This window comes from Aulostomus chinensis, chromosome 12, assembly GCF_037954235.1.
Source record: "Aulostomus chinensis isolate RoL2024-O1b breed Wild chromosome 12, RoL_Achi_v1.0, whole genome shotgun sequence".
Taxonomy (NCBI): domain Eukaryota; kingdom Metazoa; phylum Chordata; class Actinopteri; order Syngnathiformes; family Aulostomidae; genus Aulostomus; species Aulostomus chinensis.
The window spans coordinates 9,110,144-9,126,647 of NC_141331.1; the positions used below are offsets into that span (position 1 = coordinate 9,110,144).

Below are 16,504 nucleotides of genomic sequence, written 5' to 3' on the forward strand. Positions count from 1 at the left end.
CTGGGAGGTCTAGATATTTGTGCTATGTCACGTCTGACAGCATCCCGGCTTGCCAGGTACACCCAAGTCAATCAAATATGAATGCAACGCTCTAATCTTATTGGGAGCAATTTTGAGAGATCAGCATCAAACTGTCATCATTCAAAGTGAAACACTCAACTTAGAGGGGAGCGTCTCGACACCACATGAATGGCTGCAATGAGATAGCGGCAAGAAACCGACTCTCTCCGCTTGATCACAAATAGAACGTCTCAGGCAGTTGTGAGGGAATGTGCACGGTGTCAGGAACAGGCAGCCCTGGACTGCATTGTTAACCGAACACAGTGGTGTATGTTTCAGGAGAAGCAAGCACGGCGTACGTTTGGAGAATCTTAAGTCAGGGTGGAGGCCTTGTGGCAACGCTCCACATGACACGAACAAGAGAGATCGTTCATTTTCTTAATGACCACCTGACTGAGTTGCTGCTGCCATTCAAGATTTAATGCACAGAGACGTGGCATAAATAACCAGCCGCATTAAAACAGGTGTTGCTGCAGGATGGAGGAGAATATAACAGCAAGAGCTCATCAGTCAAGAAAATTAAGTTTGCATGCATATTCATACGGGCAATATAACCCAGTGAGTGTGCATGTTGGTTTACCAGAGACGTTCGATAAATGTGGCAAACGCTTGGCTGTCAAAGCCTGACAAACCACATAGCAACACACTGAAAGATCAGTCGTATGTTACTGATGTGAAAGCACACAAATATATTCCATCAGAAGGAAAAATATACAGTTGGACTGCGTAGAAAATCTATCAGCAACAATCCTTTCTAGCTCATAAAGCATACTGTCAGCGAGCATTTCGCCACAGAACAAATAAAGCCTGGGGACGTATCAGGAGGTGTATTAGTCTTACCAGAGGTGTCCACCCAGCATTATCTTTCAGGTTGGGGTCAGCTCCCTGGTCCAGCAGCTCCCTGACAGCCTCAACATCCCCCTGAAGGACCCCAAACAGGACAGCAAATCTGAGGTCAGAACTGCAGACCAGTAAACACAATCCTTCAAACGCAGCAGCTGATCCCAGAGCAGCAACACCCTGCTGATTATCAATCATACTCCACAGTGGGCCATTGATTACTTTGTCTACAGATGCAGAAGCGGATTAGCGTTCTGTTTGCAAGGATTACTGTAAAGCTCTTTATTTTGCGAACCAGAGCTTGTGCTGTCTGATCGTATGATGACTAATGAGCAACTGAACAGGGGAAAGCCTGTAAGAAGAGATGATATTCACACCGCAGATTCATGCTTGATGCCATGAGAGAGACCCTGGAGAAACAATGAGGAACTTGAGGCCTTAGTGCTGCGCCATTTGATGATCATGTACAATCATTGTGGACGTTTTTTCAAGTTCATGAAATGATATCATGTGTCTGTTTGCTTGTTTAGAGAAAAAGGCCCACAATTTGGATCATTTTTATATACATTCATATAAGAAATGACTTTAAGGCCACAACTTTACAGTTGTGGTTCCACCCCGACTGCTCTCACAGTCTTTGGCAGTGGCAGCCGGTTATTTTGAACTAAAAAAGTGCCACTGTGCACTGCCTGCTCAGCACTGAACAGAGGACACAGTTAGCAATTCGATGGTGTGAGTCACATCACAGCTAAAGAGTCGCATGTTTCCCTAAGGAGTTGGGACCCAAAACAGAGTTGGAGCATCAGCAGAGAGAAGATTGGAGTCCTGATCATCAGGTGGCCAAAAACACGACTCCAGAGCTGCTGCTGTGTCAACAACTGGTCGCCATAGTCGTCACGTCGTCTTAAAAGATAATCAGTGGGCCCCGAAAAAGCCAAGCAACTCAGTTGATGCAGGCATAAGGACAAACTTGCATCTTATTTTCCAGTACTGTCAGAAAAACTTAGCATTTGCATCTGACAAAGATGACTGGTCTTAGGAAAATATATTATTCTGGTTTTATTGTTCCAATGTCATTCCAATGCAATAAGATATTTTTCAAAATTGTGCAGCCTGAATTTAAAGATTGCAAGAGAAAAAGGAGTGCAGTAAAGAGAATCATTCAGAAAGCTGTGGACCTTTATAGCAGCCAGATGCAGCGGGGTCTCTCCTTTGTGGTTCTTCCTCATGACCGCAGGGCTCCCTGAGCCGAGCCGTCCGGCAGATGAGCGAGTAGATGGAGATTTTCTTCCTGCATTGGATGAGAAAGAGGGACTCTCTCTGGGGCTCCTGGTGCTCCTCTCATGCCGAGGGCTGGTCAAAGATGGAGGGTTAAGGAGAGTTGGGGACATGTGACACAGTGATTTTCTCCTTGGGCCCGGAGAAGCCCTAGGCCTCTTTGGTGTGGTCTCCAAGGTCATGGCCTTCTCCTCCAGTCTCGATGGTTTAGAGGCACGCTTCAGGGAAGATGTGCTGACCCCTTCCTCTGGGCTGCGATCATCTGCACTCAGGGTGTCACGCTGGTTTGCGGTGGCTGGTGTGTTCTGACAAAGCTGCGTCTGGTTCTCCTTCACAGCCCCCTGCGGCTCCTCAGAGGACACATCAGGACTGAGGAAGGAGACCCTCTTGCTTGACCTCCTAGCTGCCTCTTCACTGACCTGCTCCTCCTCTGTTAAGGCATCTCTCTCCTCAGTAATCCCCCACTGCTGGTTTATGGCCTCCAGCTTCTTCCTCTTCATCATCTGTTTTCTCTGTTTGCATGTGCGCCGAGTGGCTCGTTTGACCGCCTCTTTCCTTTGGGTGGGTTTTTTCTCATCCGACTTCTTCTTCCTGTTCTTGTTGGTGGGGCATCTTTGAGAACCGGAGGAACCGGAGTCTTGGGAGGATGAGGTGAAGTTGAAAACAGCCAGGTCTTTGTGTTGAGCAGTTGTGGTATCAGGATGCCGTGGAGCAGATTCTCCAGGGGACCTGCGAGTGGTCTGGTTGGTCGGTGGTGGTTTCTCCACGATGCAGCGCACCTTACGGCTGCGAGGGCTGAACCAAATCTTGAAGTTTGTCTTGTGTTTTAGGACAGAGCCTTCACTTTGAGTCCCAACTGGAAATGCAACAAAACTATATTTCATCATGAATTACAGTCAGGTTTGCTAGTTATAAACTAGATGACCTGGAATGATCAAGGGTAAAATTGATTTAAAAAAAAACAAAAACTGCGTGTGCTGCCAACCGACATCAGTGACATTTTGACAGAGCTAGGAAAGCACATAATCCACTTCCTGTAACCTTTGCCATTTCGGTGTAAAATTAGAAACAATATTGATTTGTTCTCGTCTTAACCACGGGGCATAAAAGGCACCCTGCAGCACTTTGTCAAAGCTGAGATCTCTCCTAACACTACCATGGGTAATTGCATAATTATAGTGATTACAAGGATGCTGGATCAACAATAAAGATAATTAACGACAGAAACAGGCCCAATCATTCCAAGATAAGATGGGGAGAGGTTGTTAAAAATTCTAGTCAACAATTGATCGTGTGTGGTGTGTGAGTGTGTGCGGTGTGTGTGTGTGTGTGTGTGTGTGTGTGTGTGTGTGTGATGAGGCAATGAGCATCCAAGCTCAGCGATATGGATTTGACAGCATAACTTGTTCAGAGCACTTTCCAGCTGCCATGCAACTCAGTGACATTTACCTGGCTCTTCTTCAGGCTTCAGCAGGGACTCCAAACCACAGAAGAGCTGTATGATGCTGCTGAGCTGCCTGTTGATCTGGATGTCCTTCACCCACGCGGGGCTGTGACAGACCACACAGCCGTCTCCTGCCCGCGGGCCGGCGCACGGCCTGGAGAATAAACACACGTGGAATTCAAAATGTCTCGTGTAATGAGACGAGGGACGTACGCCTGGGACGGTGCAGTCAGAGCGAGAGACGCCAAGACTGAAGATGGTAGCCATCAATACTGTAGACTTTCAATAAGATGAAACCATATTGGAAGATTTACCTTCAAATTCTCTAAGCCATTAAAACTGACAAACAGGTTGAATATACTTTTCTGGGTTATGTGACAAACAGTAGAAATTAGCGATTTTTTTCCCAATACGATCAAATTCCTCTATTCGAGATGCACCAATTAAAATTTCTTGATTTTTTTTTCCCCCCTCCAGTTCCAATCTGATTCGTGTCTTCCCATACAACACTGAATCATATAGCAGCGCTGTTTTTGTACTGAATATTATTAGTTTGGTTGTTGCATTCGATCATCAAGCTGTAGCAACCAATGCTCGTTATTAAAACCCAAACACAAGTATGTCACACTGAAATGAATTTAAAAGAAATTAAATACAATTCAAGTAACTGAAAGGTATTCATTTCCATCTATTCCAACGGATATTAATTCAACCGCTTGTACAGATGAGCACTCTCAATCCCATATGCGACGTGTGAATAATGCCAGTACCTTCACCATCATCATCTCTACCTTCACCCTCTCTTGTGGCTGTGTTCAAATCAACAAGACATCTACAGAATGCTAATCATAAAAATAATACAATAGCATTTAAGGTCACCAAACAATAAAAAATGCATAACAAATTTTACATAGTCATGAGAAAGCAATTAAAAACAGCAGAATGGAAGTAAACAGAACATGACATGAGACATGAAGGCAAACACAAGTAGGAGGACGATCAAGCCACAGTGACTCGAGGGAAAAGAGGACTAGCTCACAAACTGATGGTACTTCTATTCCCTCGTATCTGCAGCACATCTGTTCTCCCAAGACACTCAAGTCTGACCAAGAGAAATTAAGATTGTCTCAAAGTAAACATTATGATTTAGAGCAGGGGGGGAAAAAGAATAATGTAGATGATAAAAGCAAACCATTCATTATGGTTGAATTCCATTTAGGCAGCCAGGAGTCTGTGCCAGTGAGCCAGCATGCACAAAGCCCGAATCCTGGCACCGGCACACAGCAATAGAATGAAGCTATCGGTAACATTAGAAGCTACACAGTGCTTTGCAAATCACAATGTCAGTTATGAGACAGGTCTATCAGAAAAGAGCACATTACCTGCACAGCATATGCTCACATGTTCCCAGACATACAGGCTCCTTCAGCAAATCTGAGCTGGAATAAACAGAAGAAGAGTTGCAAGTAGTCAGTAGAGACAAAACCTCCCACGCCATGACCACCAGAGCCCTCAGCATCTGGCTCTGTGCTCCACTCTCCTGACCCGGCATTGACAGGGGAAAAAAACTCAGCTGGTGATGCAAAGGGAAAAACTGTTGCAAACTCTCAAGTATGACGATATCGGAAAGAGGCAGAGGTTTGGGCTTTGTCTCCAACAATAAGAAGCAACAGTTCACTTGTTTTGTTTTATCCTCTACCAAATATTTTTGACCTATTTTGTGCCATTTATTCTGCTTTTTTTTTATAAATAATAAAATATTCTCACATTTTGCCAAGGGTCTGTGCATCATTGCATGACTGATTTGCTCACTACTTGCCGCCCTTAACAGCAGATATTGCTCATACCACGTATGAATTTTACAACTGATTCCTCATCTTTATTAATTCACTGACTCACTTTTTCTTCCAAACAGTTTGTCTCTGTTTTATTAATCTACTTAAACTTACCACTATTATTATTTGTCATTCTTAGCCTCCGAGTACTCAGAAATGCTCTATATGTAAGTGCAAGGTATTATTATTTTCATTTCAGTCATGCAGCCTTACCAGCTGCTCCCTTGTTAATCTGGTCATTACTGCTTCAATGACATGGTAAATAAAAAGGCAGGGGGAAGTCTGGCATGGATGGAAACAGCAGTTCTGCTCCCTTCTTGCCTCTTACTGTAGATTCATGTTTTACCCATCTTCATCAAGGGCCTACAAATTATTGGTATAGTAATTTCATAGTGCACTTCAGATCTACAGAGTCTACGCACCTGGTGTGCGGACTGCAAAGTGTCTCAATTTCCTACATCAGAGAACCTCGGCTGCTGATAAATACCAGCAAGCTATAAAGATGTAGGTTGCTACTAAGAGCATCCTAAAAAGCTGCATTATGGTCTGACAATAACATCTGCATCAAAAGGCCAGACACCCCCACCCACCCCACCCGCTTCCCTTCACTCCTCACGGATCCTTCTACCCTCAGAACACTGGCTGCAGGGACAGCAGAATCCTGGCATTCTCCCCTGTGCCTGTTAAAGGCTAATTTATGTCAAAAAATAAGAATAAAATAATGTGACGCTGCAGAGGCGTCTTTCTCTCGTCACATAATGCTCCACAGACTTAGAAAAACATTTCTACGATAGATGCGTTACAACTCAAGACACTAGTAACTTTATAAAGATACTCTAAAGGAGAGCTATTATAAATAGCGACTAAACTGAAGGAAAACATCCAAAGGCACTAATTGTTACTGCACGGGTTCAACCGTGTTTAATCAGACGTTACTGACGTTTGTTAGCTAACCTTAGCTAGCTGCGCCTGCTGGGGGGGTCGTCTCATGGCGTAAAAAAACGAACACCTTTTAGTTTGGCAGGCATTTCAGTGGTTGGAAGAGTGTAACTTATCGTTAAGGTCACAAAGAAAACCACGTTCTACCCAAACACACTTTACACTCACGAGCTCACCATTTGGAGCAAATTAGAAGTCGCCGGAAGTTCGCAACAGCCTCTTTCGTCTTCTTCCATTCGTTTGTCTGCGCCAAGACATCTTTATCCATTATTAGATGGTTTTGTTCTTTATTATAACTTCAATGATTCGCGACTGCAAAACAAGCCAAACTCCTTTCCTTGTTGCTCGCATCTCCCGCCACCGTTCCCCGGAAGTGATGTAAAATGGTTGCCACGGTGATGACGGATGTTACTGCACCTTCCTCCGGATTCAAGGGGCGTGTTTATACTTGCCTTGAGTTCCCCTCCTTTTAGATTTTCATGAAGAACATTTACATTTTAATTGTCAATACATCTCTACTCAATATTAGAGGACAGCAAACAATATTTGTATCTCGTGTCTTTAACACTTTATATAAAAGGCTTCTTTTAGGCCTTTTGCGATTGTACACTGTAAAACGCCATTGCTGTTATATCAACTTATAGTGGATTCAGAGCTGAACGAAACTTTGACTTCCTCTGTTGTTGGTACTGTCTAATAGATGTGTGAAGGATGAGTCACTGCATTACCCGAATACTAAATTATGGAGCAAACAATTAGCAGTGCATTTGTGAGCGTAATGAGCCTGAATCAAACATTAAGGAGGACAATGATGTCAATCTCCGTTACTTTTAATGTCACAATTTATATGATGTTATAAGATAAGTTATTATCATGAAGTTTGAGTCTTTTCAGTCATTTGTGTCGAGGAAAGAACGTGTTTAACAATTTCTCTTTCTCCTCAATAAAGGGAATTCATTCCCAAAGACATCAAGGCACACTGTTTTGTCATATTACAAAAGTTAAGAAAGACTTTGATACAGAGGTTACGTGATATTAATGAAATGGTTCACACAATCCGCCCAGACAAATTGAAGGCTTTAATCATGATGGAAGCAGAGTGCTCTGATTTTTTTTGTAATTTATTCCTGTTTTATGTGGCTGATGATATCCTACTCATGCATCAAGAGCACCTGTGTTCCGTCACATCAAAGTAGCACTCACCAACTGCCTTTCATGTTACATTTACGCATCTGTTTTACAGTAGCTGTGAGCAGTGGCTACATCCATTTGTCCTTCTCCTTTCTCGGCCTCACAGAATTATGCAATGAGTCTGATATGTCCTCTTTACTGGAACATGACATTCTTAGAAACTGAACTTGACCTTTGATCATCGACCTCTTCTCAGTTCATCCCTGAGTTCCAGAGGATGTTTGTGTTAAGTCTGAAGTTCCCTCAAGGTGTTCCTGAGATATTGGGCTGTGGTGGCCAAAGCAACTCAATAAAAGTTACGTTCATTCTCAGCCACATCACCACATGTTCAGTTTTCATTCATAGCCACTTCAATATAGACAATGCACACAAGTTTGATTTGGGAATTTGCTTTATTAGTAATTTGTTTGTTTGTTTTGTCTGAGGCACATTTAATTAAAATCCTTGTGCAAGTGCCATGTGATTTAAATTATTAATCCCTTTGTCTTTTCTTTGGAGTTTCCTACCAGCCACATACCTGTGGAACACTTCCTGGTCCGGACAAAATATTGGACTGAGGGTGCTGCTTCAATTTGGCAGGTCTCTTTGTTGAGTTTGCGTCTTGTTTTGTAAGCTGTAGTTTTCAGTAGTTATGTTTGTTTGACCTCTTTTAAGGGCCCCGTAGCTCTGTTACTTCAATTGGATTAATTTGCTTTTGTTAAACTTTACTCCTTTGGGAGGAATAAATTCTTCTTCTTTTTTTTCAACTGAAAACTTGTGTCCTGGAGTTTTGACTGTTTGATGCCTGACATGGGTTCAGAAGAATGAACTCCTACGGAGGGACATATAACCCCAAAACATAACACCTCCAACCTGCTCCTGACAGTTAAATAAACAGCAGGTGCATTTGAAAAATAGTTTTATTAAAGTCGTACAAATAGGCAGATACATTCCAGACCATGTGGCCCATGAGTAGGAAAGAGTCAATTAAATATTCATGACATTAATTCTAAATGTTAGCTATACTGTACATGAAGACTAAATGGTGATGGAGAGCAGAAAAGTACATGGTGAGAATGTTCTTATGTTCTTTACAGACATATAGATATAAGGACAAAACCATGTTTTTTATTTGGTATTGTGTCATATTCTGAGAAGTAAAGCCACCCCAATCAAAGAAATCAAGAGTCTTTGATTAATTGTATTTTTCATATGATCAAGATTATAGGCAAACATTCAGTTTTGAGAAGTGAGAAGAATAAACATTGCTAAGCTCGATCAGCGTATGTGCTCTACTGCTTTTTTTACAGCTCCAAGTATGAGGTACCCTTCATATTGTCTATGAAAGACTTTCAAATAACAGCACAGATGAGCAAGCATAAGAGTTTAATTTTCATATTCATATATACATATATGAGTGGGTATGTAAGGAGTAACTTTACATTTAACACATACTGTCATATTGTGTTGTCATTTCACCATGGATTCAGACAGGATGGCAAAGAAATGAAGTCAGTCAGGTCTAGGCTTCTACTGCATTTATGGAGTCCGGGTCATCCTTTTCTTCTCCACTGTGAATTGGTACAGTTTCCATACCAACGTTTCCCAAAGCGAAGTTGATGAAGACCTGTGGAGGTGCATCCATAATTTAAGTGTGATGCCAAAAGTCTTTTTTTTTCTTTTAGATCTTTGATTTTAGCCCATTATCTGGTCAGCACCCCCCCCCCCTCTTTCCTCTGCTTATAGAATCTTCCAATCCCAGAGCTCCAGAAGGGCAGACTGGTTGAAGAGAATCAACACTGGCTGCATATAAAGCTCACAGAATCTCTCCCTAACTCATATTCCATTTATTTTCCCTCTGGCATACCCTCTTCCCTGTCAGTTTCCCTCTGCCTCTGTTAGAATTTCTCTTCTCAGTCTCTCACTCCCCCTCAGCTTTCTTCTGTCCCTGTTTACCCTCCCACCATCCCTCTCTGCCCATCTCCTGTCCCTTTTCTTCTCTCCCTAAAATCCACCCATCTACACTTCCAAAACAACACCAGTCCTCCCTGTTTTTTGTCCTGTCATGTTTTGCTCACCTCATCCAGCGTGGTTTGGCTCACACTGAAGTGTTTGATCTGCAGAGTCCTCTTGTTGGACTCCAGCTGGTCGAAGATGTCTGCCACCCCTCCTGGTGCAACCGGCACATGGTACTCCACCATGGATGAGTGGTGGTCCTGTGTCAAAAATAGATGGTTTTTATATACGCATCGCCTTCTGAAAATAACTGCCTTAGTCATTTTCTGATAAAATGTATTTTTGTTGCCTGTGTGTATATATATAAAAATATAACACTGTATGTATGCACACTGTCTTATTGTCTTGCACATGAAGTTCATTCTCTGGAGGCTTCCAAGCTCTGCATTATATTTGTGTACATTGAATTTTTAGCTTCAAAAATATTTGTGATGTCACAAGTCCTGTTCACAGGCCCACCTCTTAAAAATCAGACTTTCACCGAGGGCAAAGAAATTTACAATTTCATTGGTGCATGGGGAAAAAATCCTGCTGTGTCAAACACATACATCATTCCACACAGTGAAGCTCAAACATTCAGCGGATGGAAGAGAACCAAGAACACATTTTATAATGGAGGGGGACTTTAAATTTACATCTGCTCTATCTTATCCAAGAAAAACAGAATGAAATTTAATCTCTAAAACTTTAAGATGTACACTGCTTCGTTTTCATGTCAGGTTTCCATATCTCACAGTACATTGCAGTTTGGAACATGTTTTGTTTCGAAAACCAGTTCTTGCGTTACAAAATCAAGCTTCACTGTGTATCTAAGAGCACGTTGTCCTGAATCTTGAATTTATCTCTCCTGGACATTTCAGAGAAAGGATTCAAATGTGCAAACTACTCCTATGTGGTACACTTTGTCACTCTGACTCCTCTACCAAGCAGTCGGGACTCCTCTGGATGGATGTCAGAGCTCACCTTCAGATAAGTGCTGGGGAATTGGCTCTGCATGAAGCCAGTGATTGCTTCGACATCACCGTCAGTTTCGGCCAAGTACATCTTCACTGTGAACCCGCTGCCGAACCTGCACAGAAGACGTTTTATGAACAACGTGGCATTAGAAGACTGAGGTGTAGGGGTGAGGTTGTAGTGATGGGGGGTGGAGGTGGGTCTGGGTCTGCTGTTCTTACAACTGCAGATACACAAAAAAAAACATCGGGTGGGGAGTAGAAGGTTGTGGAGACAGGACGGGAAGAGCAGTAATGGCTGGATCTGAGAATGAGAGGAGGTCACAAACCTGTTCTTAATGTGCTGCAGGGAGCCCAGGCAGCGGAACTGACCTTTCACCATGATGGCAAGACGGCTGCACAGGGCCTCACACTCCTCCATGCTGAGATAGAGAGACAAAAGGAGAGGAGATGAAAGGTCATATGTGGAGTCTTTGAACATCAAGTAAGAAGCTATGTAACCCCTGCAGTCAAACAGTAATGTGCTTTAATTTCAAAACAGCCATAACTGTGTTTCCATCAACTGTCAAGCATATTGACAGAAGGAAATCTGCTTCAGACGTGTTTCGAATGAGCGAATGAAATAGGTTGTGTAAGACTCTCAGAAGATGGCGGCAGACACAACGTCAAAAGGAGTATCCATGTCCCATTTTGTGCAGTTAAACTTCTCTCAAGCAAGCCTGAAACCTGGAGGTTTTTCTTCCAAATTTTCAGTTTCCATCAACCTTTTCTGAAGCAATACTTCAAAATTCACCGCAAAAAAATGAACATCACACCACATGCATTATTTACTGTAACTGTAATTGCAATAACATATGGAATAACCAAAGACTGCAGTGGTAGGACTGTCTGAGATACGAGTAGCTTTGTCTTGATTGACACTGGAAGATGAACTGTATGATGGCGGCAGATGTGTTTATGTGACAGCCTTCTAACCTGTGAGAGGTGAGCACCACTGCACATTTCCCTTTCACTTCCTCCGAGATGATTTTCCAGAGGTGTCGCTTGGTGCGAGGGTCCATGCCGGAGCTCGGCTCATCCTGTAGAGAGAGAGGAAGGGTTGCGAGAAGGGTAGTAGTGGTATGTGTGAAAGAAAACAGAGGCTTGTGTCGAGATAGAGACATCAGGGGAGAACAAGGAATTAGAGGCGATGTTGCGGAGAGTGAACCGAGGATGTGTGGGTTGTGCGTAGGACAGGAAAGGGAGGACACAACTAAGAGTAATCAAGAGCAAGTGAACAGGAAGATGAGGGAACTAAATGAAGGCGTCGAGGGAAAATTCAGAATGGAGGCATTAATAAAACCCACAGTGGAAAGGCAAAAGTATTTGGGTGACAAAAAAAGAAGCGAGAAAAGAAGAGATTTGATAGCGATATAAAGCAGAAACTAATTTCAAAGCTACAGGGAAGACCACCTGGAGGTAAGCCCAAAGAGGTAGGCTAATTAACCATAAAAGATCTGTCAGGTCCAGAGGATAAATATCTACTTTACTTCAGAGAGCCTTCCAGGAGGGACAGTCCTGTACCGCTATTATATTACATGTTGTCTGTAGGTCAGTTGGGCAGTTAAATGGGGAGCTGGAGTATGGAGTGTGAATGGATGCGTTCTAACCAGAAGTAGGATTTGTGGATGTCCTATTAGAGCCAGCGCTGTAGAGAGCTTCCTGCGGGTGCCACAACTGTAACCATCCGTGACGATGTTCCGGTGGTAGTTCAGCTCCAGACGTTTCAGTAGGTAGTTCACCACCTGCACAGGACACGTGCAGGAATACAGAAGAGGAGGAGACACCGGTTTTAAAAAAAGCACTGCAGTTTCCAAGAAACTAAGACATGACACAAAAAACAGTGCTAGAAGCTGAACATGCGTGGAGATGAACACACAACTGCAGCAAGAGGAAATGAGGTTTAGATTAAAAAACTGTGTCAAAATATTTCATGATAGTGGTTTTAAATGACGATATCAAAATAGCACCGGTAAACCAGGAGGGGCGATCACAGCATAATTTACAATCCGATACCATCGGGACATTTTGCCCACATTAAAGTGACTCTGCAAAAACTGATATATTACAAGACATTTCATCTATAATAGTTCACGCTTTGCACAATTACACAATGCTTATCTGAGTCCCTGTCATTGCACTACTGTACAGTTATACTGCACATCCTATATATCCTGTAAATCATTCCATCATCCATCCATTTTTCTATCGTTTATCCTGTTAAGGGTCACGGGGGGGTTGGAGGCCAGCTGCCTTCGAGTGAAAGGTGGGGTTCACCCTGGACGGTTCACCAGTCCATCGCAGGGCCAACACATATAGACAGACAACCATTCACACTCACAGTCACACCTACAGTCAATTTAGAGTATCAATCAGCCTCGTCCCCTCTTGATGTCTTTGGACTGTGGGAGGAAGCTGGAGTACCAGAGAGAACCCACACAGGCACAGGGAGAACATGGAGAGACAACACAGAAAGACCCTGTGCTGGAGCTGGGACTCAAACCCAGAACCTTCTTGCTGTGAGGGGACAGCGCTGACCACCACCGTGCCGCCCATCTTTCCCCTTGCACTATTGTACATACTGTATAATCCCTTTTATAATCCTAAACTGCACCACTGTACATGCGGTATAGCTATACATACTGAATACTATAGTCATAGCCTGCAGTGATAGATATTCATATACACACATATTAAATTCTATGTTACTACATGTATTCATTCTTCAGTTCGTGCTTATGCATGTCTGGTTACATGCAGTCTGCATTTTGTTGCCTCGTATCTGTGACGTGCAATGAAAATAAAATTGAATCTAATTTAATCTCATCTCACCTAATAACCAGAAAAAGTAGCCATAAAAAGACTAAAGGCAGGAATTATGTCATTATTCGCTACATTCTTGTGCTGGAGATCAATGCCTCTTTAACACAGGCATACAATAAAAAAGGTGTTAAAATCGCAGTCATGGAATATGTGCCAACTGTTCAATAACATATCTTAGGAGCAAGTATCACAGTATATTGCTGAATCAATACTTTTTCCTACCCTTATACAAAACACTATCTTTTTGCCACAAGCTAAAGCTGCAATCATTGATTCCCAAAGTAACAGTTAATCAAGTACAAATACTAGCTAACAACAATTACGAAGACAAAACATTTGAAAACGCATTTGGTTCACAAATAAAAACTCACTTAAAGGATTCATGATGTCACCCCGGGTAAACACATGGAAATATTCATACTTTTTTTTCTGTTAAATTTAAAAATAATATATAAGTAGTGCCAATATACCTATTGTTCCACAATACTGATGATGTGAAAAATTCCTATCTGGAGGACAATTTGTAATGATGTATCATGGAGGATATGATAAAACCCAGCCCGAGCAGAAAACAAAACAAGCAAACCTCCCTGTCTGCTGGAAACAAGTCATTAATCTAGTTGATGGTCCATCAAATATCTGCTGGGAGTCAATATTGATTGTTTCACACATCCAGGATATTCTATAATGATCCATATACAGACAAATATACCTCCATTTGTTACTCTAGCACGTCATCATCTTCTTTCTTACATTTTCTTCAAATAAGCCAGAGGCAACACGGGGCGCCGAACCAGCAACCCCAGTGTTTGGAGGCAACACACTAGACCACTGCATTACCTGGGTCCCCTGACTCCGGCATATCAGAACAACGCTGGAAGTTTTGGTTCCTTTACTCTATCAACCGCAGGCGTCGTCTCTAGAGGGCCTGAGCGGGGGGAGGTCAATTTACGGCCAGCTTTTCTAACAAGCACCACTTTAATGGCTGTTTGATTCATTCATACCCTCCTCGTATTTCTCGGTTGTTACAAAACAATGATGATTTTGCTTGATGATTTTATTGTATCTAAACTCAGGACTGTAATGAGGCTGGATCTAGGGCGAAAATAATATAATGAACATAATATAATAATATCAATTTATCCTGTGTTTCAAACCTCAATGAATGCAGATATGGAACATATTTGATCTCTCAGTTCATACTTAGAAATGTGTACTTGCACGTTAACTCACATTTATTGGCGCTATGATTAACGTGTGAAGTGTGTGCTGTAAATACGGGTTCTTATTCCAAATAGCTAGAGGTAATTTCAAGCCATCAATGGAGCAAGCCTATGTAATGGATTCATTCTCAAAGGTTTTTTTTTTCCTCCGTAAGAGGATTTGCTGTAGTTTCCTCGTGTGATCCAGGCAACTGGAACATGAAGAACAACATACACTCCATTCAAATTCAGCTAATGATGTTCTGTATCTGTCTGATAAACAATGGCAACAAAGCATATTCCTTATTAGATCCAAATATTTTTATTCTTTATGTCCTTTCATCCTTTCTTTCACCTTTGATGTAACAACTCATTAAGCCCGACAAAACCATGTCAATGTGAAATGACCCCATTAAGGCTTGTCTCATTATCCACAGCTAGGGGACTGTCAGTGGGAGACAACATAAGAGGAACTCTATATATAGCCTCATCTTCATGAATTAAACCGACACTGATGCCGTGGCCATTATAACCATTGTCGTCACTCCTGTGACCAGAGCAGAGGAGCTGCTACAATGGTCACAGCGATTAGACCCAGACGGGAGTTTTGGCTGACTCTCTGTGGAAGCTCATGTGTGTTGTGGGCATCATTGTTCATGTGAGCATTTTTCTCTTCATATCAAGATGAGATAATCAGTGGCTACGTTCACATGCACACTGACATTCCTCTATTATTCTGAAAGTGACATGACACAGAATTTGACTTGGGTCATGCAGATAGACCTAGATTTATGCTTCCATGCGAATCGTGAATAAGTGATGTAGCATGTCAAATTAATCATTAAACAAAGGAAATTCTGTTGAAATCTCTCATAGGGTGCAATATGTTAGCAGGCAGGAGGGAAACCACGACGACAAACTTTAGTTCCACAGAGCGACACGCCTTGCTAGCAATATAAACAGGTTTAATAGTAGAACAGGAATTTGTCTCACATATGGAAACCGCTTCGTTGGAATATTGGCAAAAACTGTAATCACGGTGCAAGTTTACTGTAGCCATAGCTTGCACTTTTGCATCATCCAGTGTAAAGCACACTAAAGAGCCACTGGTACAGCAGACACTGTTGGTCACAACATTTTACACAATTTTTCAAACTCATTTTCATTTCTGCTCTTTCTGTTTCTTTTCAAAATAAGGACAAAAAACAACAACAACAAAAAATCTAGCATTTTGGAAACAACGTCGTGTTGACCGGCTTCTCTGCCAATTCCTCTGATGTCAGCAGACACAGCAGAAGACAGGCGCGCTCGGTAATTACCCCAGAATCAAGATTGATTAGTTCTCAGAAAGATAAATGGGAGGAATGGGACTATAGTGACATGTCAAATGAGATCTCCTCATCATCAAAGTATTGTTTAAATGTAAATGAATCTGTGCTGAAGTATCCGTTTCATTTTGAAGTTCCAATTGCACAAGATGACAACAAAAGCTTTTATATTTGGAGCTGCCCAAGATAGTACGGCGCGCAGAACACATCACTCAATATTTCTCACCTCGTGATTCAGTAAGCATCAACAGCTTCTAGTCCTGCAGTGGGAGTGCGCCTTTGAATTTTTATTAGATCCTGTGTTATTATGGGGATGGTGTTGTCATTACCCGGAGCTTTGAAAAAGCAGCACAGGCTGCATCACTTTCTTACCCCATCTATCTCTCTTTTTGAGATGCCACGGATGCGAGCAAAGAAGTACAAGTGCTCCTCTCCAGTGAGCAGGTTGTCCAGTGCATCCACCTGAGGACAGTAGCCGATGTTAATTCCCTTGTTACGGCACTCCATGATGTCTACTAGTTGCCTGGGGAAAAGCAGAGAGAAAGACAGATTCTTGTGAAAGGAATTCAGCACACAC

At 42.3% G+C, this 16,504-nt stretch overlaps 2 protein-coding genes across 2 annotated transcripts in view; both read right to left on the reverse strand.

Annotated features, from left to right (window-relative positions):
- Positions 1 to 6,795, reverse strand: part of bard1 (BRCA1 associated RING domain 1) — a 22,761-nt gene extending 15,966 nt beyond the window's left edge. Inside the window, exons 1-5 of the mRNA XM_086221177.1 lie at positions 6,573 to 6,795; positions 5,005 to 5,061; positions 3,628 to 3,776; positions 2,079 to 3,034; positions 901 to 981 (exon numbers count right to left, since the gene is read on the reverse strand). Of these exons, the coding sequence (XP_086077303.1) occupies positions 901 to 981; positions 2,079 to 3,034; positions 3,628 to 3,776; positions 5,005 to 5,061; positions 6,573 to 6,664 (1,335 nt within the window). The 5' untranslated portion in view covers positions 6,665 to 6,795. The remainder of the gene's footprint in view (positions 1 to 900; positions 982 to 2,078; positions 3,035 to 3,627; positions 3,777 to 5,004; positions 5,062 to 6,572) is intronic.
- Positions 6,796 to 8,474: 1,679 nt separating this feature from the next.
- Positions 8,475 to 16,504, reverse strand: part of abca12 (ATP-binding cassette, sub-family A (ABC1), member 12) — a 73,279-nt gene continuing 65,249 nt past the window's right edge. The window contains exons 65-71 of the mRNA XM_086219933.1: positions 16,300 to 16,450; positions 12,185 to 12,319; positions 11,511 to 11,614; positions 10,865 to 10,957; positions 10,546 to 10,651; positions 9,645 to 9,782; positions 8,475 to 9,193 (exon numbers count right to left, since the gene is read on the reverse strand). Coding sequence (XP_086076059.1) covers positions 9,089 to 9,193; positions 9,645 to 9,782; positions 10,546 to 10,651; positions 10,865 to 10,957; positions 11,511 to 11,614; positions 12,185 to 12,319; positions 16,300 to 16,450 — 832 coding nt within the window. The 3' untranslated portion in view covers positions 8,475 to 9,088. The remainder of the gene's footprint in view (positions 9,194 to 9,644; positions 9,783 to 10,545; positions 10,652 to 10,864; positions 10,958 to 11,510; positions 11,615 to 12,184; positions 12,320 to 16,299; positions 16,451 to 16,504) is intronic.